Here is a 26,726-nt window from a genome sequence, read left to right on the forward strand (position 1 = left end):
AGACAGAAGGGAAAGTGCGAGTTAGCGCACGGGCAAAAGATTGTCAGATGACCAAATTTACAGAGATGGAACTGGGAAATCAATAAGAAGAGCTTTGACATATTCAAGCCCATGATGAAAGACATGAACTGCATGATCAACCATAGAGTCAGAGGATCATAGGAGAGTTACATTCCGGAAACAGGCTCTTCTGTCCAATCAATGCAAACAACATGCTGGAGGAACTCAGTAGGTCAGGCAGCATCCGTGGAAACGAACAGTCAACGCTTCGGGCCGAGACCCTTCCCTCTTCTGTCCAATGATTTCCTATTGACCATCAACCAACATTAATGCCAATCCTACATTAGTCTCTTCTTTTAAATTTTCACTATATTATCATTATCTTTCCCAGATTCGACCATTCACCTGCACACCACAAGCAATTTCCAATGGCCAGTTAACCTACCAATCTGTACACCTTTGAGATGAGAGAGTAATTCGGTGCACCCAGGAGAAATGCCTGCAGTCATGGATTGCTAAGGTCACAAATGAACCCAAGTTTCTGCAGCTGCACAGTGCACCATGGTGCACACTAATCTCACTTTCCCTCTCTATAGCTACTGCCTGACATGCTGTGAATTTGCCCCTTTCTCTGTTTTTATTTGCGATTTCCAGGTTGAGCTGCATTTTGCTTTAAGAAGTAACTGTTAAGCAGCGGAGAATTTCAGCAAGTTGATAAGCTCGGGGCAGGATTCTTGATTTTAGTGCTATACAGCACCAACTGCAGAATCCTGGATCCTGCAGTAACACAAAGTTTGGGAGAATAAAGCGAATTGTATACACAGGTGTTTCATGCAAAGCGTAGTAAGGATTCCATCAGCTGGTGAGTAGTGAAAGATTGATTGTGCTGGTGTGTTGGATTGCAATTTCCCTGACAGACACTGCTCAGAGCTATTTACGTCACACACTGATACAGTGGACCCTAGCCTCTCGCTGCCCACTGCTGTTTGTTTTACTTGTCATGCTTAATTTCACAGTGAAGAAAGTAAAACCTGCTTCAGCATTTTTCCCCCCACTCTACCCTCAGGGAGATTTCAATGCCTTTGTCAAATGATGGAAAAGGCAAGCAGCTTTTATATCGCCTTTTGCTTCACCTGCTTTTTCAAGCAGCTTTGGAATACTTCTCCCAGAATGAGCACCCTTTTTAAATCGCATAAAATGAAGTGGATTTTAAACAAAATTTTTAAAAAACTATGAGACTTTCAGTTGATATTTCTTGGAATTATTGGTTGCTCTGAGAGATAATGTTGCAGTGAATTTCAAGTTAATCCATGCGGTTGCTTAACTCTTCCCACCAAAAATCATAACTGTGTCCTCCCCCCACTACGGATAGTCTAGAGCAGGTATCATGCGAATCTCATCAATTTCACAGGCATGAAAGCAATAAGATGCATCGCAAGTAGATATCGGATAGCTTCTGGTAATAGATAGTTCATTCATTGTATCCATGGGGGGGGGTAGGACAGGAGATCCTTAACTTCTTTTGACTGTCCTTGTCATCAGAAGTGAAGATCGGGTCTCTCTTTCAAAGGCGTGTTACCCCACTTGCGTCTACAAAGAAGGAAGATTCTTGACTAAGTCACCCTCTGCAGTTACTTCCTATTCCCTCAGCGACAGACCAAATAGGACCCGTGTGGCCCTTGACGAACTCAGCAGAGAGGAGGGACCGAATCTGGAGGCCTCTAGCCTGTAGTGAGCATTTCATGCAGATTGTTTTTATTTAACATTGTGTTTTTAGCAGGATTTTAGATTTCAGATTGCAGTTTAGAACATAGTCATGTACACAAGGGTGCATTGAAATCCTGTACTCATGAGAAGCTCGCAAAGTATGCAGTATACCTAGTAATTATTTATTTGTTTGTTTGTTTGTTTATTATTTTATTGAGATACAACACAGAACAGGCCCTTCTGGCCCTTCAAGCTGCACTGTCCATCAGTCCTCCAATTTAATCTTAGCCTGATCACGGAACAACTTACAATGACCAAGTAAGACCATAAGACATAGGAGCAGAATTAGGCCATCCGGCCCATCGAGTTTGCTCCACCATTCAATCGTGGCTGATCATTTTTCTCTATCTCCTCTTCAACTCCAGTTCCCAGCCTTCTCTGTTGCACGGGGCGACTGAGGAGAGCCCAAGTGCAGGACACCGGCACGTTGACAGAGTTGGGGATGCTGGCGTAGACGTAGAACAGCAACCCGGAGGAATCTTGACAAGGAGACGGGATTTACAGGGACTATCTGGAAACTAGAGCTGAACTTGGAACTAAACTTAGAACTGACTGTTCTAAGCCGACGAGAGAACGAAGTATTACATGAGAATGGACCAACAAACTGGCAACCTATGTAGTGACACCATCGTAATTATGTCACAGTCTCTGATGCAAACCAGGTGTACCATAATTAAGTAAACTAGCAGCAACTGGAAATCTAATGGCTGAAATTAGGGCATAATCAGGGAGAAAGGAGCATTAAAGGGGAACAGCCAAATGGAACCATGACATTCTCCTTGTAACCCTTGATGCCATGTCCAATCAAGAGCCTATCTATCTCTGCCTTAAATACACCCAAGGATCTGGCCACCACAGCTAAATGTGGAAACAAATTCACCACCATCTAATTAACCAACCAACAAACCAGTACATCTTTAGACTGTAAGAGGAAACCAGACTACCCGGAGGACACCCATGCAGTCACGGGTAGAACGTACAAACTCCTTACTGGCAGTGGTGTTTTATGAGTGAAAAAGCAGTGAATTAGTGGAGCTTATTGTAGAGCAAACTGAGGTAGTGCAAAAAGAAATGCTGAGGAGACAACAATGGAAGAGATCAGATTAAGGGCTCAAGAACACAACAGTACCTCAGAAGGGGCTTATGAACGAGATACATAATGTTAATGCATCACTAGCTGCAGCTTTCCTGTGGCAAACTTAGATTAGAAGCTTGTTGATTCTTAAGAGGAACTGGATAGGATGATGCCCCTTATTCCCAGCTCAGTGAATGTTCTTGGATGCTTTCCCGCCCTTTCCCAGATCCACCAGAGGACACTTACACCTGTTTCTAATCAGCCATCCAATGATTTCTGCTCCAAACCAATTCAAAAGCAAACCTAAGCCAGGAGACAGACCACCAAAACAAGCACTTAGAAAAGGGAAACCTTTGAATTAAATCACTTCCTGGTGGACTAGCCTAAATGGGCTGGAGACTATTTTATCAAATCTGGATTTCCTTTTTGAATCAAATAATTCAGGGAGGTCTTACAGTATTGCTGGGCAGAATAGAGTTCTGGGAATATCCTGGGATTGGAAGTTAAATTCCTTATGTTGACTGATCCATCATTTTGTTTTATAGAAGAAAAATATCCAGAATTGCAAAATGATTCATGCAGGTTGGGGGAACTGCAGTGTTACTATTTATACTGCATATATGTAGTTATTTCTCAGAACCTGGACATTGCTTGCAAGACCAGCATTTATTGCCCATCCCTGACAGTTCTTGAGAAGATCATGGTGAACTGCCTTCTTGAACTCATACATTCTGTGTGCTGAAGGTGCCCTCAAAGTGCTGCTGGAGAGGGAGCAGCAGGACTTAGGCGCAGGAACTGCAAAGCCATGGTGATATAGGAGGGGTGATTGATAGGTTCGTGGCTTAAGGTAGAAGGACATGAGTTATACAGCTCTCATTACCTGCACATGCAGTTCAATTCTTTGAGTGAAAAGGCAGAAAGTTTGAAGTTAATAATGCATCTCCTTCTACCGTAGGCCACAAACTTATCAATCACCCCTGATGAGTTATTAACTTCAAACTTTCTGCATAATCGCTCAAAGAGTTGAACTGCATGTGCATGTAACGAGAGCCGTATAACTCATCTCCTTCTACCTTAGACCATGAACTTATCAATCACCCCTGCTGTGGACACTTTCTGGAGGTTCAAGATCCATATGCTCCACGACCGCTGGACTAAGTATGTAAATGTAGGAGGGGACTATGTTGAAAAATAAATGTGCTAGGTTTTCTAAAGTTGACTCCTTCTACCTTAGGCCACAAACTTATCGATCACCCCTCGTATTTCTACCACTGGGTGGGGGGTGTATTTTGGAGGAGAATCCATAGCATTCTCCCTACATGAACATCTTGGCTTCATGGTGGTAGAGACCATGAGTTTGGAAGGCACTGTCGGAGTAGCCTGGGCATGTCCATGGCAGATACTGCAGCTACAGTGCACTAGTCATGAGATGAATGTGGATGGAGTAGCAGCACTTTACATTGTAAACTGCACCAGCAAATTGAGGGATGTTATTGCTTCACAGTGATGGTAAGAAATGACTGTTGCTCTCAATTAAGCACTGGTAATTAGCAGGATACATCAGAGAGAATCTGAAACACAGATTTCCACCATAAGGTCGAGAAATATTCAGCCTCTTCCCAATAGGAAGAATCATGACAAACGTGTTGGCTCAACAACCCCCCACCAGATGTTTACGGGAAGCTCCCACAGAGATTCCTAGTGATTATTGGAAATGTTATGAACGAGCAATGGAGCAGTTTCCCCTTTTACAGATGGTAGCTTAATTACATCAACCTTACCAACTTCTACCATATGCCTGAACCACTCTCATATCATGCCATCCTCTACACGATATACAGTACTGTGCAAAGGTCTTAGGCATGTATATATCACTAGGGTGCCTAAGACTTTTGAACAGTACTGTAGTAATTTTATGTATTGCACTGTACATTGCCGCAAAAGAAAAATCAACAAATTTCATGACATATGTGAGTAATGATAAACCTGATTCTGATATGGGTGTCTTTTGTGGACCGAGAGTACGAAGGGGGCAGGGAAAGAGGATTCATTGTTGGGAAAGGGGGAAGGGAGAGGGGAGGGAAGTGGGAATCACCAGACAGACATTCTGTAATTATCAATAAACCAATTGTTTGGAACCAAATGACCTTGTCTAGTGTCTCAGGCTAGGTGAGTCTGAACCCAAGCCACCCCTCGCCCCGTCACTTCCTCACTGCCACCTATCTCGCACCCCTCCTGTGGTGCTCCACCCTCGCCATTCCCAACCTCCTTTGCGCTCCCATAATTACAAACTCACTCTCCGCTCCATGTTGACAAATAGAGTACTGTGCGAATATCTTAGGTACCCTATCTTTATATATGTGCCTATGATTTTTGCGTGCTACTGTATTTACCAACACAGCATGCAGTTTGCACAGCCCCTGATAACCTGAGTGAATTTGCGCCTCTGATGAAGAGCAGATATCAGTTAGTCTCTCTTCTGTTCAATAATACCATGGACATCCTATGTCCGTCTAGTCTAATCCTTAGCTCCCAGAAATCTATGAATCTTGAATGTAACCATATTTAACAACTACAACTGTCTGGGATAGAGCAGTTAGGAATATGGGGTCTGAGCCTGTTTTTTTCACAAATAGATAACTACTGATCTATAATCACTGCAACATGCAAATATACATTGTAAATTTTATGTAGCAAGGTCCCTCAGAGCAAATATAAGATCTAGCAGATAATATGCTGTGCAACCCTTGTTTTAGATCTCATCTTTGAAGGTCTATCTCTCTCATTATGTTACTGGGATATCAGCCAAACCTTTGGAGTGAGATTTACACAGCGGACCTCCTCCAGACCTTGAGAGAGGTGCCACCTGAACTCCAGCTTGTTCAAGATTCAACATTCTTTACTGTGATTTCCAGCACACACAGGAAATGATGAAGTATTGGTGGTTGGGGTTATGGAGGGTTGGGGTAGTGGGTGGAGGTGTTGGTCACTCTTTCTGCTTGGACAAAGAAACTGCCTTGAGTCTGGTGGTCCAGGTGTGAATGCTACATAGCCTCCTCCCTGATGGAAATGAGACAAATAGACCATGAACAGTGTCAGTGGTATCCTTCATGATGTTATTGGCCCTTTTCTGGCACCTTTCTGTATATATGTCCTTGATAGCAGGACGGCTGGTGCTGGTGATGTATTGGGCAGATTTGACTACCCACTGTACAGCTTTCCTGTCTGCTGCTGTGTGGTTTCCGTACCAAGCAATGATACAGCTTGTTAGAATGTCCTCCACTGCGCAACAGTAAAATGATGTGGGTATAGATGTGCATTGTCCAGTCTTCTTTGGCCCCCTCAGAAAGTAAAGGCATTGATAAGTTTTCTAGATTGTGTATTGTATAATATATTCTGGGACCATGAGAGGTTTCGTGAGATGTGCATTCCCAAGAGTTTGAAACTGCTTGCAGTTTCTACTGCTGTACTGCTGATTGAAAGAGGGGTGTGCGTTGTGCAACTTCTCCTGAAGTCAATAACCATCTCTTTTGTCATATTGACATTGAGAAGGAGGTTATTTGCCTGGCACCAGGCTTCGATTTCTTCCACCTCTTCTCTGTAGGCCGTCTCCTCATTGTTGTTGATGAGCCCCAGCACTATCGTGTCATCGGTGAACTTCACAATGTAATCTTACTCGAAGCTGAAAGGCCATCCCATCTACTCTGTGACTGCACTCAAATATAATTCGTCTCTGGGTGGCTGCGGGTGCGTGAAAGATGGAACACAAATATAGTGATATTTCTTTCAGATCACAATTTGTTACATTGCTGAGCAATTTGCATGCATCTGCTGGCCTGCTTACTCTGTTTTCAGTGTTGACTGCTCATTATTCCTGCATGCTTTGGAAATTTTAATGTGCTCCTTTTATTTTCAAATGAAGGAAGAGAGTCTGTCAAAATATTTTTAACAATGAATGTTAGTTTTTGGAGAATGAGACTAGGGAGTTAATAATAAGAAATGAGGGAATGGCAAAAAGCAATCTATCTGACTTGCATCTGACTTCACAGAAGAAGACACTCAAAGCATTCCTATAATCAGTCAGTCAGTGGGTGCCATCCTGAATCCAGGGTTTCGGCTATGCACCTCCATCTTCTTCAATCTTGCGACAGCACCGAGTACAGCTCTCCTACAGTTTGTTCTCGCTGGCCGCCTTGGCACTGCCCCCGCCGAACTCGAGCCCGAGGCCATGTCGGCCTCCAGCCGCGGCCGCTTCTTCGAGCTCAGGCCTTCCTTAGGCGGAAGCCTTGGGCAGGTCCAGGCGCACGGTGCAGCGCCCAAGTTCATCATGTCTCTTCTAACTAGGTGCATAGCATATGATTCATAGATACGTGGTGAGGCTTTAATCTCTTCCACGGAAGATGGCCGTTGGCTCACAAGGAGCTCATCCACCCTTTGTCAGGTCTTGTTTTTTTTTCAGTCCTGCTGGGTGTCCTCACACCGTCCTCACCAGACTAAGTCTGGTGGGGGAGCTAGCTCAAGTCGCCGACCACTCGACCACAGCCCCTGGCTGAGCGCCAGCTCCCCGCCGAACCTCCCCGGGCGTCCGGTGCCCCAACGAAAACTGTGGTCGAGCGGCTGGCAACCAAACTGGAAACCTATAATACGTAGTCAGTAATCCAGGGTTAAAAAGAAAGAGAAACAGAAATCATTATGATTCAAGGAAAGGTAAAGGTTAAACAAATGGGACTGAAAGCAGGCATCTCCTGAAGTGACAGCCTGCAACTTAAGGTCCCACAAGAAATAGATGGAGAGATTTGTTTGTTTGTTTATTTATTTATTTATTTCGAGATACAGCATGGAACAGGCCCTTTTGGCCCAAATGAACCACACCACCCAACAATCCACTTACTTAACCCTAGCATAATCACAGGACAATTTGCAATGGCAAATTAACCTACTAACTGGTACATCTTTGCATTGTGGGAGAAAACTGGGGCACCCTAAGAAAACCCACGCGGTCACAGGAATAATGTAGAAACTCATTACAGACAGTGCCAGAAATAAACTCCAAACTCCGAACGCCCCGAGCTATAATCATGCTAACCACTACACTACCATGGTGCCTTAGATAGCGGATGCTTTGGTCATGGTCGTCAAAAGATCACTGAGATCAGTAGTGATTCCAGCTGACTCTGAAGGGATTAAACACTCCCTTTCAAGAGGGAGTCAGGTAGAATGCAGGAAACTATTGGTCAGTTTGTCAAGCATTTAGCATTAGAGAAAGGATGGAATCCAATTAGTAAAGCAGCAGCAATTACAAGATATGAAACAAATCAGGAAGTGTAAATATGTTTCTGTGAAAGGGATGTTGCATTTGAATTCATCGGATGGAGAGTTGAGAACCAGATTATGTGCTTGGACTATCAAAATATGGTTGATACAACACATTACTGATCCAGATAAAAGTTCATGGCATTGGACTTAACGTATTTGTTTGGGTAGAGAACTGGCAAGCCAACAGGAAAGGGCTTTTGGATGAATGGGTCGTTTTAAGATCGTCAATCTGCAACTAATGAAGTTCCACTTGGCCGTTTGACTCTAACATGAAGAAGCCTGGGGTTATCTAATTTGGTAGAAAGAATAAAAACATCAGATTTTTTTTTAAAGGGAAGAAACTACAGAATGCGGCTGTACAAGAGCCATTACAACTTTGCACGTCGGTACAAGTAATCAGGAGGGCAAAGGGAATATTGGACAGAGGGTGCAGTATACAACCTGGGCAAATGCAAATCTTCTCACAACTGTTCAGTGCCACTTTCAGGACTCTAGTTTCAGTTGTGGCCTTCTTTAAGAAGGGTATACTTGGATTGGAGAAAATTCACTGGTTGATTTCTTGGATAAAGGTGTTATAAAGATTGAACAGTGTGGTCCTGTGCTCCTTGGAGCTGCAAGGATGAAAGGTAACTTTCAACAAACATACAAGATTCTCAGAGGCAACACATACAAAATGCTGGAGGAACTCATCAGATCTGGCAGCATCTATGGAGAGGAATAAAGAGTCAATGTTTTGGGCCCAAGACCATTCATCAGGTCTTCAATATGGATTTCCAGCATCTGCAGAATTTCTTGTGTTTGACGTTTTGAAGGGAATTGATAGGCTAAGTGCTCACAGAATATTCTTCAGCTGACCTAGGCACACAGGCGCATGGTTCCCTGAAAGTGCAACACAGATAGACATAGTGGGAAAGAAGACGTTTGGCAGCTTGCATTCGTCAGACAGAGCACTGTGTACAGGAGGAGGGACATAATCGTACATGCCACTGGTGAGACCACACTTGGAACATTGTTTGCAATTCTGGTTGCCTTCCTATAGGAAATATGTCTCCAAGCTGAAAAAGGTGAAGAAAAGCTACACAAGAACGTTACTGGGACTTGAGAGTTTGAGGTATAAGGAGAGCTTAGATAGACTGGGACTTATTTTATCTGGAGCTTAGGAGGCTGAGATATGACCTTGCAGAGTATTTAAAAAAATGAGGGACAAAGATAAGGTGGTTGGTTATAGTCTTTTCCAAGGGTAACTGAATCTAAAACTAGAGGACATAGATTTAGGGTGTAAAGGAAAGATTTTAAGGCACCGGAGGGGGCGACTTTTTCATGCAAATATCTTGGACAGGTATGTGGTTAGAAAAAGCCAAGAGGGATATAGACCAAATGGAGTAACTTGGTTGGCACAGATGATGGGCTGAAGGGCCTATTTCTGTACTGTTTGACTTTGACTCCTTGTCACTAATCATGCAGTAAAGGTGTTGTTTGTAATACCAGTGACTCTCCCTCCCTGTCACCAACTGTGTAGTAAAGGTGTTGTATGTAATGTTCAGTAAATATCCGCATTTGCCTCACTTGGATTAGTTAGTTAATTTGTTTACAGTTTGGCAGGTGTAGATAAAATGCCTCACCCAGATTCACCCGAAAACCTGTATTGTGGTTACCATGGAGAATGTTCCTTATGATGTAGCTGCAGATAACAAGAAGAAATTTTCCTAAATCAGGTTTTCACTGTCTGTCAAATGCTTTGGCACATTCCAGAGTTATGAATGATGCCACATAACTGCAAACTTTCAAGGCCATTTCATCCGTTGACAAAGTAAGAAGCAAAAATAGTAGATCTAAAAAACTATGCGTTTTTACAAGGCTTTAATCCAACTCAATTATTCACGTGTCATCACTAACCACAAACTTGCAGCTAGAGTAGTTTATAATCATTATCTGAAATGAAAGATTGTGCAGCTGGCTTAATGTGCCTTTTCTGCTATCAGCTATCTTACAAACTAACTTATAAATTCATTGTGAGTTTATTTCCATGAAAGTGTTTGTTAATGGCATAAGCTTCAACAGGGTATACTATAATGCTGGGTGACATTCACAACAAATTACGAGTGGCTGCAACATAGTTGCTATAAATTTATTTAAGGCGAATATGTGCAAAGGCCTAGGCTCTGATTTAATTCTTTGTAGGAAAGGCGTTCTCCTTTAAAAGCACCGTTGAGACTCTCTCCCTCTTTTGATAAGAGTCTGTGATGGTATTCAAAGATTTGTTCTTCTCTTGCTTGCTTATCCTGCTCATTATAATCATTATCCCAAAACTATATCTTGTTATGTCATCCACAAGAGTTTGTTGCATTTATTCCTGTAAAGTTATGACTAGCACTTAAGTACATAGGGACATACTAGAAAGGAAGGAAAGTTGATACCTGTTACAAACTTCCACTGGATTGATTGCTCCCAGTGCACAGAACTACTTGCCCACATGCAAGTGAGGTTGCAGGCCAGGCAGAAGAATGAATATCCAATTGATAAGTGACTCCTTGAAAGTCTTCATCCCAGCTACTGTATATCCACAATACTTCTGATGTCCTTTGAAGTTTCTTTTAACAATTTCCATTTCATTTGTGTCTATATCTAATTTTCATCACGGACATCCAATCCCCCTCTACCTCCATCCTCCGGAAGATACATTTGCTTCTTCCTACAGTGGTTTCCCTCTTTGAACACCTTTTGATTCCTGTCTAAATGATCATGCCCTGAAGAGCTTCTGATCTAACTTCTCTAATTTCCTCCAAGATAGAACAGAGGTCACAGATCTGTCGACTGGTGTCTTAAAAACAACCTTGCACTCAGTGTGAGTAAGAGCAAGGGATTTATTGTGGACTTCAGGAAGGGAAGTCAAGGGAACATACAACGGTCCTCACTGAGGGGTCAGCAATGCAAAAGGCGTGCAGTTTTAAGTTCCTGGATGTCAACATCTCTGGAGATCTGTCCTGGGCCCAGCATACTGATGTGTTGTTCCCTTTCACATCTTGTGGCGCATCGGGCAGCAATTTTGCCGTTCCCCTAGCATTCGACTGTTTTTTGCCAAGCTGCTAGCTCGACACTCAACCCAGCACGGATAGAAAGCATGCAAGGAGCTGGCCAGATTCAAACTCGAACGTATTGATGTAATTACAAAGAAAGAACGCCAGCAGCTATATTTCATTATGAATTTGAAGAGACTTGGTATGCATACAAAGACTCCAAAAATTTCTACAGATGTACTGTGGAAAATATTCTATCTGGTTGAATGATTGTCTGCTATGGAAGAGCCACTGCACAGGACTGGAAGGAGCTACATAAAGTTAAAAACTCATCCAGCTCTGTCATGTGAACTACCCTCCCCAGCACCGAGGACAACTTCAACAGGTGATGCTTCAAGAAGGTGGCATCTATCACTAAGGACCCCCATCACCCAGGACTTGCTCTCTTCTCATTGCTACCATCAGAGAGAAGGTACGGGAGCCTGAAGACACATACTCATTGTTTTAGAAACCATTTCTCCCCTCCACTATCAGATTTCTGAATGGGCAATAAGCCAGTACATGAACACTTACTCACTATTTTTGCTCTCTTTTTGCATGTCTTATTTTATTATTTTTTTAAGTATATTTCTCCTTATAATTTATAATATTGGGTGGATGGGTGGAGCTATGTCTCTACCAAGGGAAGTTTAAGGCACTTCTTCCCTCTGCTAAGCTGCAGGTCACCCTCGGGCAAGGGGTAGCACCTGCTTATCCTCCCCGATCAGGATCACGTGGAAGCTATGGGATGGTTGTATGAGCAGCTGTTGCATATGAGTCCTGGTACGTGACCACTGATGCCAGGCGGGCAATCTCTGAAGAGTATTGATATTGGCTGGGGTCACCCATCTTGTAAAGACACTACCCAGCAGAAGACAATGGCAAACAACTTCTGGAGAAAAATTTGCCAAGAATAATCATGGTCATGAGACCATGATCGCTTACGTCATACGACACAGCATTTAATGATGATATTGAGTATTTTAATGTGTTTTTGTATTTTAAAGTTTTTCTTTTTAATACACTGTACTGCCATCGCAAAGCAACAAATTTCATGACATATCACTGCCAAATGCCAGTGATATTTAACCAGATTCCGATTCTGTTCTCCTGTCCTACTGAACTGTCATGGCAGGATCCCTTTGCTTCACTAAGCCTTGCTGAGCTTGCCACTGAGGAAATGATTTTCTGTGTCAGAACATGTTCTGATGCCAAGATGGGGTGTTTCAAATATGCATGAAAATGATCACTGCTGCATTTAAGGACATTATCCACTTAAGTTCTGGAACTGAATATGGAAAGAAGCTATTTCTCTCTGGATGTTTGAGTGAGTTATTGAAAGATTCCAACTTTCCCAATCTTTCAGGAAAGTTACTTATCCTTTTGAGTCTACAATAACCACACTTCCTGGCAGCAAATTCCTGTCAGAATTTATGGTGGGCGTGGTGGGAGGAGGGACGGGAAATTATTGGTACAATTAGACAATTGATGAAACCAACGAACTTAAAAGTGTGTACCAGACTTAATACAATAGCAGTGCAATCATCACTGCTTTAGAAATTCATTGATTTCCTCTTAAAATTTAGCATCTGATTTAAACTGAACTCACCCAGGCAATGAACCTTGCCACAAAATGTCAATTGTCCATTTCTCTCCACAGATTTTGGCTGATTCATTGAGTTCCTGTAGCAGTCTTATTTATTTATTTTACTCCAGATTCCAACATCTGCATTCTCTAATGTTTCCAAAAGCATTTACATTTAGACATCAAAAGTCAGCATCCCTTGATTTGATCTGACGCCAATGGAGGTGCAACTCTTGAATCTATAAGCTATTTTTGCACCAGTCAGTTCCAACACTAAATACATCGTCTTGAATCGGCAATCAGTGGGCAGTAAACTGTTCTAATTGGCCTTCTCAAGAGTCTGCAGAAAACTCCTAAAAATAATCTGAAACTCCAGGGTGATTATTGTGTTGTCTCCCAGGAACCGTAAGGCAAGGCATAAAGTTTAGCAGAGAATCTCATGCTGGTTTCATGAAGATTAAGAGGAGCATTGGGAACAGGATATGTGTAGAAAATGCCTCTCTGTGTACTTGACTCTGAAGATGTCTTTAGGATATAATTGCAACCACTATTCAAATCAATTTGTCTTCCAGGGCTAACATTGTTTCCAGCAGCAGAAGGTGATATCAGATGAACTAATTTATTTTAAAGTTGATTTAAAATTTCATAAAGATCTGCCAAAAGTGACGCGGAAAATTGCATTGGGGCGAAGGCATTCAGCTTTCCAACTCTCTGTCCTGATGGCTTCAATTCTGACTCTTCAGCACAGGCAGTTCAAGAGACAGGGGCAATCGAAGATTTCCACCACAGACTATTAGTGCCACCTAAGGACTGGTTCGTTCAATTGATGCCTTTTTAAAGAAATTCTGAAAATGCTGCAGCTTGTGTGGTCAAGAAAAGCAACGATATCTCCTACATTCCTTCAACTAACTGATATCCCTCCAAGCTCCCTTTCTCAACCTCTCACCACTTCCTTCTTTTGCACTCTGTAGGAGGGAGGACACTCACAGTGACATTCAGGAAGAAGCAGCCTTTCCACTGTTCACAGTGTCATTCCCTGCAGCACTGGTACACTGTGGTTGCAACCAATGCTACCTACAATGAAATTAGTCCCCAAGAGTAATCTGACTGCATCTCCCAAAGCTGTGATCTCATCCTTCTGGAGAGGGAAGGGCAACAATGGGAGGAGAACACTGCTGCCTGCAGCTTCCCTTCCCAGTCACACAACTTATTGACTCAGAAATACAGAGGGAGTCCTTCATTGCAATTGTGTCCAAGCCTTGGAACTCCATCCCACAAAACCACTGTGGGAGCACCTTCATCCAAAGGATGGCAGCTGTTCAAGAGCATGATGTTCTCAAGAGCAATTAGGAAATGGACAGCAGATGAAGCCTCTGCCACTGCGATACTCCCCCCATTAAGGAACATAAGAAATGAGTTTTGTGATAAACTCTTACAACAAAGTAACAGCCCCTTCTACATAACTGCTCCATGCATGCCTACCAATATTCTTCTCTAATCTACTCCATTTTGTCTACTTTCAGCCCATATCCCTCTAAACATTTCCTATCCATGTACCTATCCAAATACCTTTTCAATTATGTTTATTTACCTGCATCAACCACTTCTACTAACAGTGTGTTCCACTATCTGGTTGAGAAAAAATACCCCCAAGATTTCTCCTGCAACTGAAATCTGCGTCCTCTAGTTCTTGATTTCCCAACTCTGGGAAAAAGACTGTGCACATTGAGATCCCTATAAGATCATCCCTCATTATCCGACATTCCGTCCAAAAGTATTCCGATCTGTCCAACCCCTGTCCGTCAAGTCCCCGGAACATCCTTGTAAATCTGCTCTGCAATCATTCCAGCTTAAAAGCATCGTTTCTATAACAGGGTGATCAAAGGTGAAAGCATCATTCCAAAGGTGACCTCACTGGTGTCTTGTACAACACTGGTGATTGCCCAACATGCTTTTAGAAAAGAGTCTAGTTACCACAGTGATACACTTCAGTGCAATAGAACTTTGTGGTTCTTTTAGATTCTAATGTCTGCCTAATCCTCAATGGAAGAGCTTACATCGTTCTTCCTTGTATACCTCTCTGTCGCTCCCAAGGTCATCTGGACACAGCAACATCAGCACTGGAGGAAGCCAGCCGCTCAATCACTGCTGCTCTGTAATTTTCTTTCCTTTGCACCATATCTCAATATTTTTGGCTAGCATTAATCAACCTATTTTGTCTGGGCAATTCCACTTCTCCTCAGTGTTTGCAACCTTTTGGTGGAGGGGACATCAAATTTCTGCTGGCCTGTGTAGAACATGGTAGCGGATCTATTCATCAAGCATGGTCCGTTTCCCAAAGTTTCCCTGACTACAGGCTGAAAATGCTGCAGTGAAAATACAATCGAATCAACATCTTCTTAAATCTTCCGATCAGAAATTCTTTCATATTCTTATACCGTTGCTCCTTCCACTACAGGCTTTCACGTTTCGACAGCTGTTTTATTCCAAGCTACAGACTATCACTGAGCAATGAGATTGTTTAGTGAACTTCAAAGCAGGTCAGTTGACAAACAGAGCAGTTACTCACTATGCTGTGATTAAAAACAGAGCTTTAATGCCACTGTAACATTGCTGTAAAGCTCTGCTTTCTTAATTAAAAAGAATATAATGACCCTTCCCACCCATTTTATAGATCATTTAGACATTACAAAACAAATACAGCAAATATTTCTTTTAGAGCTTTGAATGTCATGGAAATTATGCATTGAAGATGTGTTTGCGTACATGCGCTTGTTTGACTATGAATGTGAGTGCTTGTCTTCTGTATAAATATAAATATCTCCGTTAATTGTATCTGAGAATGTGTGGTATATTTGAACATTTTTAACCACGTTTGAGGCAAAGTACAATAACTGTTTGAACCAAGTACCATAACAACTTTCAAAAGGCATTTGGATAAGTACATAGGTCAGATGGGTTTAGAGGGATATGGGCCAAATGCGGGCAAATGATGGGCACTGTGGTTAGCATGAAGGTTGAGCCGAAGGGCCTGTTTTTCTTGCTGTATTAATCTATGATCTGTGACTCTATACATGTGTACAAGTCCACGTGATGAACAAGTGTTCATGTGTGTTTGTATGGGTGTGTGATCATACGTGTCTGTATTAGGAGAAAATGTTGCCTACACGTGTGTCTGCCTGCAGTTTGGCACATACACATGCATGCTTCAACTGGTGTGTTGTATCAAAGCTCAAAAGCCAGTAAATACAATAAATTCTTCTTATCTCAGAAGGAAATTGAAGCAAGCAAGCATCTTACATCACTAAGAAGGTGCCAGTGAACAATGCTACAATGGGCGACATTCTTCAGATGGTGCAAGGGACTGTTTCTTTCATTTCTTTTTCTTTTAAACATAGTTCTAGTATTGTTGGAGAATGCAATATACAGTTTAATGCTGTGATTTTGGGCTGATTGAGCGATCTGGAGCTTTGCTGTCTCTGAGAAGGTTCTGGGAGGCGAGCAACCTTGAGGTCAAGAAGCTTAGAGTTGTGGTGTGAGCTCATGATTTACTTCACTTCTCACTGATATCGCCAATGAAAGCTTTGAGGAAGATTGAAACATCAAGGCAAAAGTGCTCAGCACTGTCTACCAGCCTCTCGCTCGGTTCTGTCAGAAGAAGGTGTCTGCATGTGAGGGTTTCGCTCTCTCACTCACTGCTTCCGAATGAAGATCCCTGTGTTCCAAAGCTCTCGCTCTCTCTCTCTCTCTCTCCCTCGCTCGATGCTGTCAGAGGATGGTACCGAAGTTCTGTGTCCGTGGTTTGTGAATTGCACTAATGAAGACTGAGATGAACGAAATATGGATCTTTTAGATTTGAGTTTTGATTTCTGTGTTTTCGTCTTTCTTTGTTGTTGCATTTGCGCGATTTCTTTTTGTGCGCGTGTAGGGGTTGTTGCTCTTTTTTGCTGCTTGTGCAATTTCTTTTTTTTTGCACAGGGGTTTGTTGCCTTTCTTTGAATGGGTTCCATGGTTTTCTTTGTTTTGTGGCTGTCTGTGGAGAAGATGAATCTCAGGGTTGTATACTACATACATACTTCGATAATAATGTACTTTGAATCCTTTAACTTTTGCGTTTAAACATTCAGAAAGCAATATCCAAACTTCTGTAGCTCCCTCCGGTGGAAACTTTAACAAAGCTTAACACAGCAGTTAAACATGTTCTCAATTGTTTGGGACTTGAGCAGGACCATAACTGGCTTTGAATGAGGTTGGTGCCCCATTCTAATTCATTTTGTTCAGGAAGCTGGACGAGCTGGGGCTGTATCCAGTTGGATCAGAGCCGACTCATGTTAGGGAAAGGACAACTGCATCAGGAGCAGGTTGGCTAAGGTCAGTGTGATGAAGAACCAGTAAAATTGGCGTCCGTTGCCTTTTCTTTCCCAGTAAATTTTCGCCAGGGATTATTTTAGGAGTTCACTCTGCTGGCACATATCCCTAGCTTTCACATGGTGCTCAAAGCTCGATGTGAGTTCACTGTCCTTGCAGGGATCTCACTACACATTGAGCCCACTCTCCAGCCAGACACAGAACTCACTGCCCTGGTGTGGAGTTTGCTGCTTGTGGAATTCATTGCTCTGGCATTAAGCCCATTGACCCAATATAATACCCTGGAACAGATCTTACACCATATAAACAAGTTTATTCTATAACAACTGAAGACAGAAAATCCATTGCACTTCAGTATTCAGATGGAAACTGTTCTGTGTGAAACTGCACTGCACAGATCAAAGTAGTTCAAAGTTTTATCATTGGTTTATGCTGAGTTAAATAATTTAAACCAGTAAAGAAGCGCCATTTCTCTCAATGCTCCTAGGATACACAGGGAGGATTTCAAATGTAATCTCCACTTCTGTTGCCTATTTCCTGACCAGGTGAAAATGGGTGAACATTTATTTCATTTCATTTCATTTATTTCTTAGAGACAGAGCATGGAATAGGCCTTTCCAGCCCATTGGGGTACACCACTCTGCAACCCCCGAAACTCCTGATTTAACCCTAAACTAATCACGGGACAATTTGCAATGACCAATTATCCTACCTTTGAACTGTGGGAGGAAACCAGAGGACCTGGAGGAAACCTACGCATTCCATGGGGTGGACGGACAGACACATTACAGATGATGTCAGAATTGAACTCTGAACTCCAACACCCCGAGTTGTATTAGCTACTGTGGTGCCCCGTGTGTCTGTGCCAGTAAGAGACTGTGTGTGTGTATTTTGCATGTCGATACTAACTTGATTCTTATGGTCTAATTGGACTGCCCAGGAATGAGACAGATTAACATACCAGGGCCTGTGCAATTATAATCTGCCACAACATATTTGAGTTTTGTTGAATAGATACATAAATAATGAAAACAAATGTAAAGATTCTCCTCATTTCTTACAGCATGCATAACCAACATATGTAACCACTACAAAAGACTGCCAAATTTCAAGCCTGAATTTGGTTCAGCCCACCTTGACTTTCTGCAATCTTTTGCACCATTTTGTCAAACATGCTACCAGAAGCAGATCTATCCCTCGAAACTGACCTGAGGTGAGCAAAATACCACCAGGAATTTCCTCTGTAATTGCGCTGTTTTGAAAGACTCTGAGAAAGCTACATAAACAAAGGTTGGATTTATAGTTCCAAGGACACTTAAAAATATTTTTAGAAGGTCTTCAGCAAAGTTTGCTTTTGAAAATATCCTAATCCTTTCCAATTAATATGCTTATTTTTTTTAAAAAAGTAAATGCTACTCATATAAATTCGGTTGCACACTGTTAGTGTATTGACACTTTAATTCAAAATAGTTATTGTTTTACATCCATTTTCAGCCACTGAAAGCAAATTTACCACTCCAGCTGTAACAGAAATACTCCCGTGCAAAACGTTTAAAAAATGGTTTGATAAAATGCTGCCCAATTGCATGGCCATGGCATATTTTGCATTTGGTAACTTGGAAATGATTAGTGTGGAAAATTGTGAAAATCCACTTGTCAAAGCATTGCTCAGTTATGGAGACATGTTCTGACTGACTTTGCCCAAAGAGAACCTCTATCCAACAATCCTCTTCTTTCACTCCACCAAGCACATGGCAATAAATAGTTTAATTTTCTGCCTGTTTAATTTATAGCCATTCACACACACAAATGCAAATCTGTTAATAATTATTTATCCATGTTCCAAATCTGGTCAAGATAAACATGATGTACACAAACCATTACAGAAATCAGGCTGTCCGTTCTGATAAATACATACAGCATTCTTCCCATTGCATGAATGTTTGCACCATTGCATACTTAGTCAGGACACTCTGCTTATGATACATATCACCTCCAGAGACAATCTCCTCTGTTGAAATGAGGAGATTTCCTGTTAGTTAAATTTAAATGCTATGTTTAGACTGGCATTAATTCACATGACGAAGTGCAGCTTTTCCAGTGTTCTGCTGCTGAAGCCAAAGAGTCGTTCACAGTTTTAAACAGTGCCACTTGAAAAGCGAGTCTTTCGGCTGTAACACTAACAGATAATGAGACGGATATAGAGTTTCTTCAGTATACCAGCTAATCTGCAAGTTTATGTCATGAGTTGATGACAACTTTAACAACTCACAACACTGCCAGCAATGTCATCAAATAAAGCCACGTGTTATGAGATATTGCCAATGTGTTCGGGTGTTGGATTTAAGGTCATATAGATGACAAAAGAGATGTAGAAAATGAGGGAGGGCAGAAAAATTGACTTCCTCATTTTCAGAGTTTATATGTTAAAGGTACTTGGCCAGATAAAATATGATTAGCACCCAGGGACCTATATCTTTACGAGGTTGTGCCCTTAGGAGAGGGCTAGTGACAAAGCTGGTGCTGGATTTGTAATTGAATACTAACTACAAAACTGTGCTTATTCGACAGTATGTGTTCAGAAGCCAAAAATAACAAGCATTTATTTGTGTATTTTGCAAATGCCCAATAAATTACCCGAGCCTCTTCGTTATATTAGCCAACCAAAAATAAACAACAATTTCCCCTTTAAGACATAACAGGGTCCTATGATTGCTAGAACAAAATGGGAAAATATTAAACAGTTTAACTATTTCCACAACCCAGTAGGGGGACTGAGCTGACGAGCAACAATTCCAGAGCCATTCATGTTGTTAATGAATTTCAATCAAAAATTCATTATTGCAGATAATTTCAAGTTTTTTTCCTCTTTTGACAGTTTTCTGCTTTCTGCAACAAAACCTTTGGACTGTTATGAGACTACGAATTTGCTGCTTTCTGGCAAATCACCTCATGATTAAACTTTTGGGGTGCTCAGAGCTTTTGAGGAGGGAGGGGCATTGGAGATGGTGTAGAGGATGATATGTCCCTTCCTCAAAAAGCAGCAACTGCTGTCAAGATCAAGAACTTTGCCTGTTTCTCTCCCTTGCCATTGATGTGGCCCAACTATCACTCTAACTGAAAATCACACCTCCAGTCATTGTGTCTCAAGAAGTTCATAAAATCCACTCGATGTAATTCCTTTCAGATCTACTTAATGTGTGCCACGTTTCCAGGGAAACGACTACAAGTGACAGGCCAATAAAAAGCTTCAGTAATGATGCTACATAGGAAGCAGTGGGAATATAATCCTGCTTTGATAAAACTGTGATGGACAGCTGCCAATTAAGAACAAGCATAACTCTAACATAGAAATAAAAGCCATGCAATTCACAGAGAATGAACAGAATAATATGGAGAGGTCCTACAGTAATAGTGTAATCAAAAGCTTCAGACTGTGAAAACTTTGATGACATTGCTATCTTGAAATTCCTGCAAATATAGTACCTACAATTGTAGTTAATTACTTCTAGTTTTAATTTGCTTGGGTTAGGTTGAAAGTAGCATTGTAATAACACCCTTAAAGCATCTCTGATGAAATATGGCATTAGCACGAAAGTTGCGAAGTGCAGCACTGAAGAATCTGCATTGACAGCAACATCTGTAGCATGGATCATCTCACTTTGAAGACTGTGGCTTCTATTAAGCAACCAAGGGAAAAAAAGGGCAAACAGGAAAAGTGGCCAGATTTTCTCCTGACCAACATGTGTGACATCTGTTCACAGGCTTTCATTTTGAAGATTGGGCTCATCAGATTCTGTCAGGTATACAAGTTACTCTGAATCCGAATAAGAACAATATGGAATCGAACATCTTTGTTTCCTAAGGGTTTTGTCAAGAAAGAAGGGAGGGGGAGGTGTGGAGGAGCTGGTAACGTACCAGAAAACAATGCTTGATTTCCATCTCACAGCTGAAGTATACAATACTCGGAAGCTGGGAGAGAGGAAGTTTCGTAGCACAAACTATTAAAGAAAACCTAGGGTTAATGTTTTCTTTTAGAACTATAACGCTGCATAAACCATGCGGGGCCAGTATTTGACAGCTCTGTTCTCATTATAACTTTTCCACATCCCATCAAAAATAATAGCTTAACCTCTCACATTGATTTTAGCTGACAGAGATGTACCCTCCCTGACAAGCCAGATGTCTGAAGCAAATTTTTTGAATGAAACAGACAAAATAGAATGGACATTTTGAAAAGTACTAGGATAAAAAGAGAGAAAAAAATTTCTGGCAACACACATCAAAGTTGCTGGTGAACGCAGCAGGCCAGGCAGCATCTCTAGGAAGAGGTACAGTCGACGTTTCGGGCCAAGACTCTGCGTCAGAAAAAAATTCTCTGTGTGTTACAGAAAAGCAGTTAACCATTTCAGGGCAGAACTGGTATCTGGGCAACCACTCCCCCAGCTCTCTCCCTAACCCTTTCAATCTCGGTAAAAGGCAGTGAAAATTTTCCTGCTGAGCTTTCCTCACACTTTGTCTACTGTCTGAAATTTACAGCACATTAGCACAGTTTCAAAATATCTGAATTTAAAGGAGGAAAAAAGAATTGGGAGCACACACTAGACTGTGAGTCTGTCCTGGGTTTACAGCTTCTAGGATATCCTTTTGTATTTGTAAGCAGACCTTAGATCCATAATTTAAAATTGGTAAGCAGGCTACTTGAAAACTTGGCAAAAAAAAAGTTCACCCTGAACTCCTTCTTAAACAAACTTCACCAGTAACAGATGAAACTTTAGAGATCAAAGAGTCATACAGTCATATAGAGATACAGAATAGATGCAGACCCTTTGGCCCATCAGGTCTGTACTGACCATTACCACTCATTTACTCTAATCCTGCATTCATCCCACTTTTCCCTCTCCCCACATCCCATCAACTTCCCTCAGGTTCTACCACTCACCTCCACAATGGGAGCAATTTGCAGTCACCAATCAAGGTACCAACCCGCACATCTTTGGGACATGGCAGAAAGCCTGAGCACCCAGAGGAAACTCACACAGTCGAAGGAAGACCATGCAAACTGCACAGAGACAGCACCAGAAGTCAGGGTTGAATCTGAGTCACTGGTGGTGTAAAGTGGCATCTTTACCAGATACTGTCATTTCTGTGTTTCCACTTAAAAGTTACCCCTTCCCTTACAGGATTTACAAGTAATTTTGTGAAGAGCAAGCATTTCTGCTTTAACATCTGGGACCTGAGACAGATGACAGTGAAAAGATCAAGTGTTACCTTGCGAGCTTGTGGAGAGGGTGGAATTAGGATTTGGGAAGACGATGCACAAGTCATTGTCAAGGGGGAACTTGTCGCACTTTAGCATATCAGGCCACGGGAAGCCAAAGAACTCCATGACAGGTGTGCAGGCGTCTCGGACTGCTGCGCAGAGTGAGCGGCATGGGTAGATGGGTCTGTCCAGGCAGATGGGCGCGTAGAGCGAGCACAGAAAGAGCTGTGTGTTGGGGTGGCAGTTCTTGTTGAGCAGCGGCACCCAGCTGCTGGCCTGCTGCTGCACCTCTTCCATGGTCTCGTGGTCCAGCAGGTTGGGCAAACTCATCTTGTGGTAGCCTACATTGTTGCAGAGCCTCATGGCGAAAGGAATGTCCACACAGTGTGGGGGCTTGATGTAAACGCGGCTGTCGGCTTGCCAACTGGATTCTTCCTCCTCCATCGCAGCACAGAAGGCAAAGAGTCCCATGCTCAGTGTGAGAAGCACAGTGCAAAAGTTCCAGCAAGTTTTGCCTGAAATTCCTCTCTCGCCCATTTTCCTTTGGCTTCTTTGTTACTGGCAGAACCCTGTGCGTAGGTGTCAATATTACTTTTCTCTGCTTTCCACCACTGCTGGACTTTATCTCTGATCTGTGAGAAACAGTCTTTAACAGAAAGCAGCAGTGATTGTTTGATTTTAATACGTCTCTGCTTTAGAAACAGGAAAGCCTTGAAGATATCAGTACCTGTCTCTGCTTTTTCATTATCCAGGCCAGCCAGACACTTTCTTCCACTTTTAATTCACCTTTCAGTCTTCAGTGCTTGAAATGTGCATAAGGAATGCTGATTTATAAAGCTTGCTCCACTGATGTCAGCATCCAGCTTCTAGCCACAGGCTTGCACTGCTTTCAATGTGCAGCCCTCTGTCTTCATCACGGACTATGAGCCTCACAGACCAACCAATCAGCCCGTGGCCGTCCCCTATTACACTCCTCTGGAAGTGTCAATTACAGCTTTTATTTACCAATCAGCTTTTTGTAGGTGAAATGACAGGCACCCCACCTCCCCCACCCCACCACTATTCACCACCCACTCCCCTCTTGTCCACGACCCCAGCTCTCAAGCTTTCATTTCATCCTTCAAAAGAAAAGTGAGCTAGTGTGGAACAATTGTGGTTAAAAAAATATATATATCACAATCCAAGTGCTTTCTGAAAACTCTTGTGTGCCAGCAGTGATTCTTAAATGTGTAGCATTGTTTCTGTGAATTTTAGTTTAACTTGCCTGAAGACCTGTTTGTGTTTGCCCAATGACCTACTTGTCAGCTTTAGATCAATTTCATAAATTTAACAAAAGAGAAACAGCCCACCCCCAGACTCTTGGGCCTGATGTGAGATCCTTTCAAACTACAATTGTTATGCCCATCCCTCTCAGGGAAATTGGGAGAGAGGGATAAGGAATCAGCCCATAAATTTATTGCTGGCAAAACCTCAACAGAACTTTTCAAACTGTTCACAAGTGTGTGCCCAGGCACACACACACACACACACACACACACACCACACATACACACACACACACACACACACACACACACACACACACACACACACACAAACGCACACACACATGCACATGCACACAAACACATGCGCACACACACGCACACACACACACACACACACGCACACACACACACACATACATACACACACACGAGTTGCAGGATTTATTCCAGGAAGGCAATTAGAAAACATAAATCCCTCTTTACTTCACCTTCGCAACTGTCTTGGTAAAGGTTATACATGTAGGTATGGATAGTCTAACCAATCTCTTGGTACAAGGCTAATGAACTTTGGACTTTGTTAATAAAATTGTGCTAATGGTGCTTTATGGTTTGAAAAGCATGTGTTCACTGTTTTGGATGAAACACTATCTATCACATTCAGATCTTAATTGGTTGAAAGAATAGTCACAATTAAATCGTACCACTGCCAGGAATCTGATGAATGGCAACATTCCTCACCTTTATGCTCCTCCTTCTTTGCCGAGGCTGTGTAAATGTGCCTGGTTGTGGAAGGAGGTGGATCAAGGAGAAATCAATTGCTTCATCTCAGAGTGCGCAAGATCTTAGCCACTAAACAGCTTACCGTCAGTTATTCTACTGTTTCAGGAATGTTGGCTGAGGCTCACCAGGTGTCCAAAAATGAAGGGAGAAAGACATGGTCATGGTTGCCATGGAGATGGAGGCATTGACACCAATGATTGGGTGGAGCAGGCTGCTAACATCTTGGTATGGTGCCACATCTCTAACTGGGTCAGATTTCATCACTGGACTTGGTTTATTCTTGTCACATGTACCGAGGTACAGCATTCTGTTCATTCAGATCAAGTCAATACATGGTGAATTACAGCAAAAAAAAAGGTAAAACAACAACAGAATGTAGAATAAAGTATAAGAGCTACAGAGGAAGTACTGTACAGGTAAACAATAGCCTGCAAGATCATAATGAAGTAGATTGTGAGACGAACATGGGAGTGACAAGTACTTCCTTCCCTAACATCAATGAGACCCCACAGCTGAAGAAAATGCACGTCAAGAATTTTGCTTCACAAGCATCTGAAGATTCACTCAGCCGGATGAATGTTATCTGTGACTCTAAGGACAACAGCCATATGTCTACCAACTTAGGTCATCAGAAAATATGACCTGTTTTCCAGCTAATTATATTTCAGAAATAGATGCGCACAGTTACATATAGACCCTAATGTGGCTTTGTCAAGGCAGAGAAGGTGAGGACAGATTGGCACCCAAGTGATTGAATTTGGGGTCAGGGAGAGGAGAGAAAAGAACTTCAGGCTACTCTTAGAGCAAGGATTTAAAAGATTCAAAGGTTCAAAGGTTAATTTTATTGTCAAACAATGCATGTACAATACAACTCTGATATTCGTCTTCTCCAGATAGCCATGAAATACAGAAAGACTATGGTGATGTTGAAAGAAAAGACATCAACTTTACCTCCACCCCGGCATGAAAAAGAAAAAGAAACAAAACTTTTAAACCCCAAAATCCCCTACCTCCACCCCCGCAGAGAAAAGCAGCGACAATTGCATCAAATTCCCCAACCCCTTCCCCGCAGGGAGAAAGCTGACAATGTCAATCCCCCACTCCACCACTCACAGAAAGGAACAGCAACAATAGCACCACCCAGCACCCCTTCTCTGGTCTTTTCCATGAGTCAGCTTATGTTCTCAGTCCTTTTCAAATCCCTGTCTCAGATCTTCTCTTCGGGGCAGTTCTCTGGACACAGCAGTGCACTAGATCATTTCATCGAGTTCCAAGCTGAACGTCACAGGCTCCAACAGCTTCTGTAACACAAACAAAACAAAAAGAACAAGCAGATCACATTATAAAATTATAATAGAAATATACTGAGTAGACAGTCAGTATCCTTTTTTTCCAGGGTCAATATGTCTGAAACTAGAGGGCGTTCATTTAAGGTAATGGGAGATTTCGAGGGAGATGTGCGGGACAAGTTTTTTGCACAAAGAGCAGTGGGTGCATGGAATGTGGTGGTGGAGGCAGGTACAATATATAAGCTTTTAAGAGGCTCTTAGATAGAATGGATGGATATGCACCATGTGCAGGCAGAAGGGATCAGGTGTCATGAACTTAATTACTTCAACAAGACATTGTGGGGCAAAGGGCTTGTTACTGTGCTGTATTGTTCAAAGTTCCCCATTCTGCACCATGGCTACCACCTGTCTGCAAAGGCAGGTATTGATTCTGGAATTCCCCACCACATCCAGCATAGCTTTAGGCTGGCTATGGTGAACAGTTTTCAAAGATCAAAGCCTCGCTCAGGTACAAAGTGCATGCTTTACTGAACAGTGATCACTGCTGACAAACATCTTATCACAACCTGTGGATATTCAAATGTAGGAGCATTCAGGAAGACATTAAATGCCTTCAAGGTTCTGCAATGGAAACGTACAGGTGCTAAGCATAAGCAGTAAAAGCAAACCCCCAAACAGCCGAGAAAACAGCCCTATTATCCACCGGTCCCAGACCCCCATCTGTTGCTGAGTCTGTGGAATCTACACAGAATTTATCATCCACCCAAGAGCCACAGTGGAAGTAATCTTTGAACCCACTAGATTGCCTCGGATTTTGGAAAGTCATCCACCCTTCCCCCTGTCTTCTTATACTGCCTTCTCCCCTTTTCTTTCCAGTTCTGTCAGATCTTGGCCTGAAATGTCAATCATTTATTCCCCTCCATAGATGCCCCCTGACTTACTGAGTTCCTCCAGCACTT

At 42.3% G+C, this 26,726-nt stretch overlaps 1 protein-coding gene across 1 annotated transcript in view; it reads right to left on the minus strand.

Annotated features, from left to right (window-relative positions):
• Positions 1–23,347, minus strand: part of LOC140201790 (secreted frizzled-related protein 1-like) — a 153,203-nt gene extending 129,856 nt beyond the window's left edge. The window contains exon 1 of the mRNA XM_072266480.1: positions 22,439–23,347. Coding sequence (XP_072122581.1) covers positions 22,439–22,967 — 529 coding nt within the window. The 5' untranslated portion in view covers positions 22,968–23,347. The remainder of the gene's footprint in view (positions 1–22,438) is intronic.
• Between the last annotated feature and the right edge of the window lie 3,379 nt (positions 23,348–26,726).

The sequence above is a fragment of the Mobula birostris genome, chromosome 8, assembly GCF_030028105.1.
Source record: "Mobula birostris isolate sMobBir1 chromosome 8, sMobBir1.hap1, whole genome shotgun sequence".
NCBI lineage: Eukaryota > Metazoa > Chordata > Chondrichthyes > Myliobatiformes > Myliobatidae > Mobula > Mobula birostris.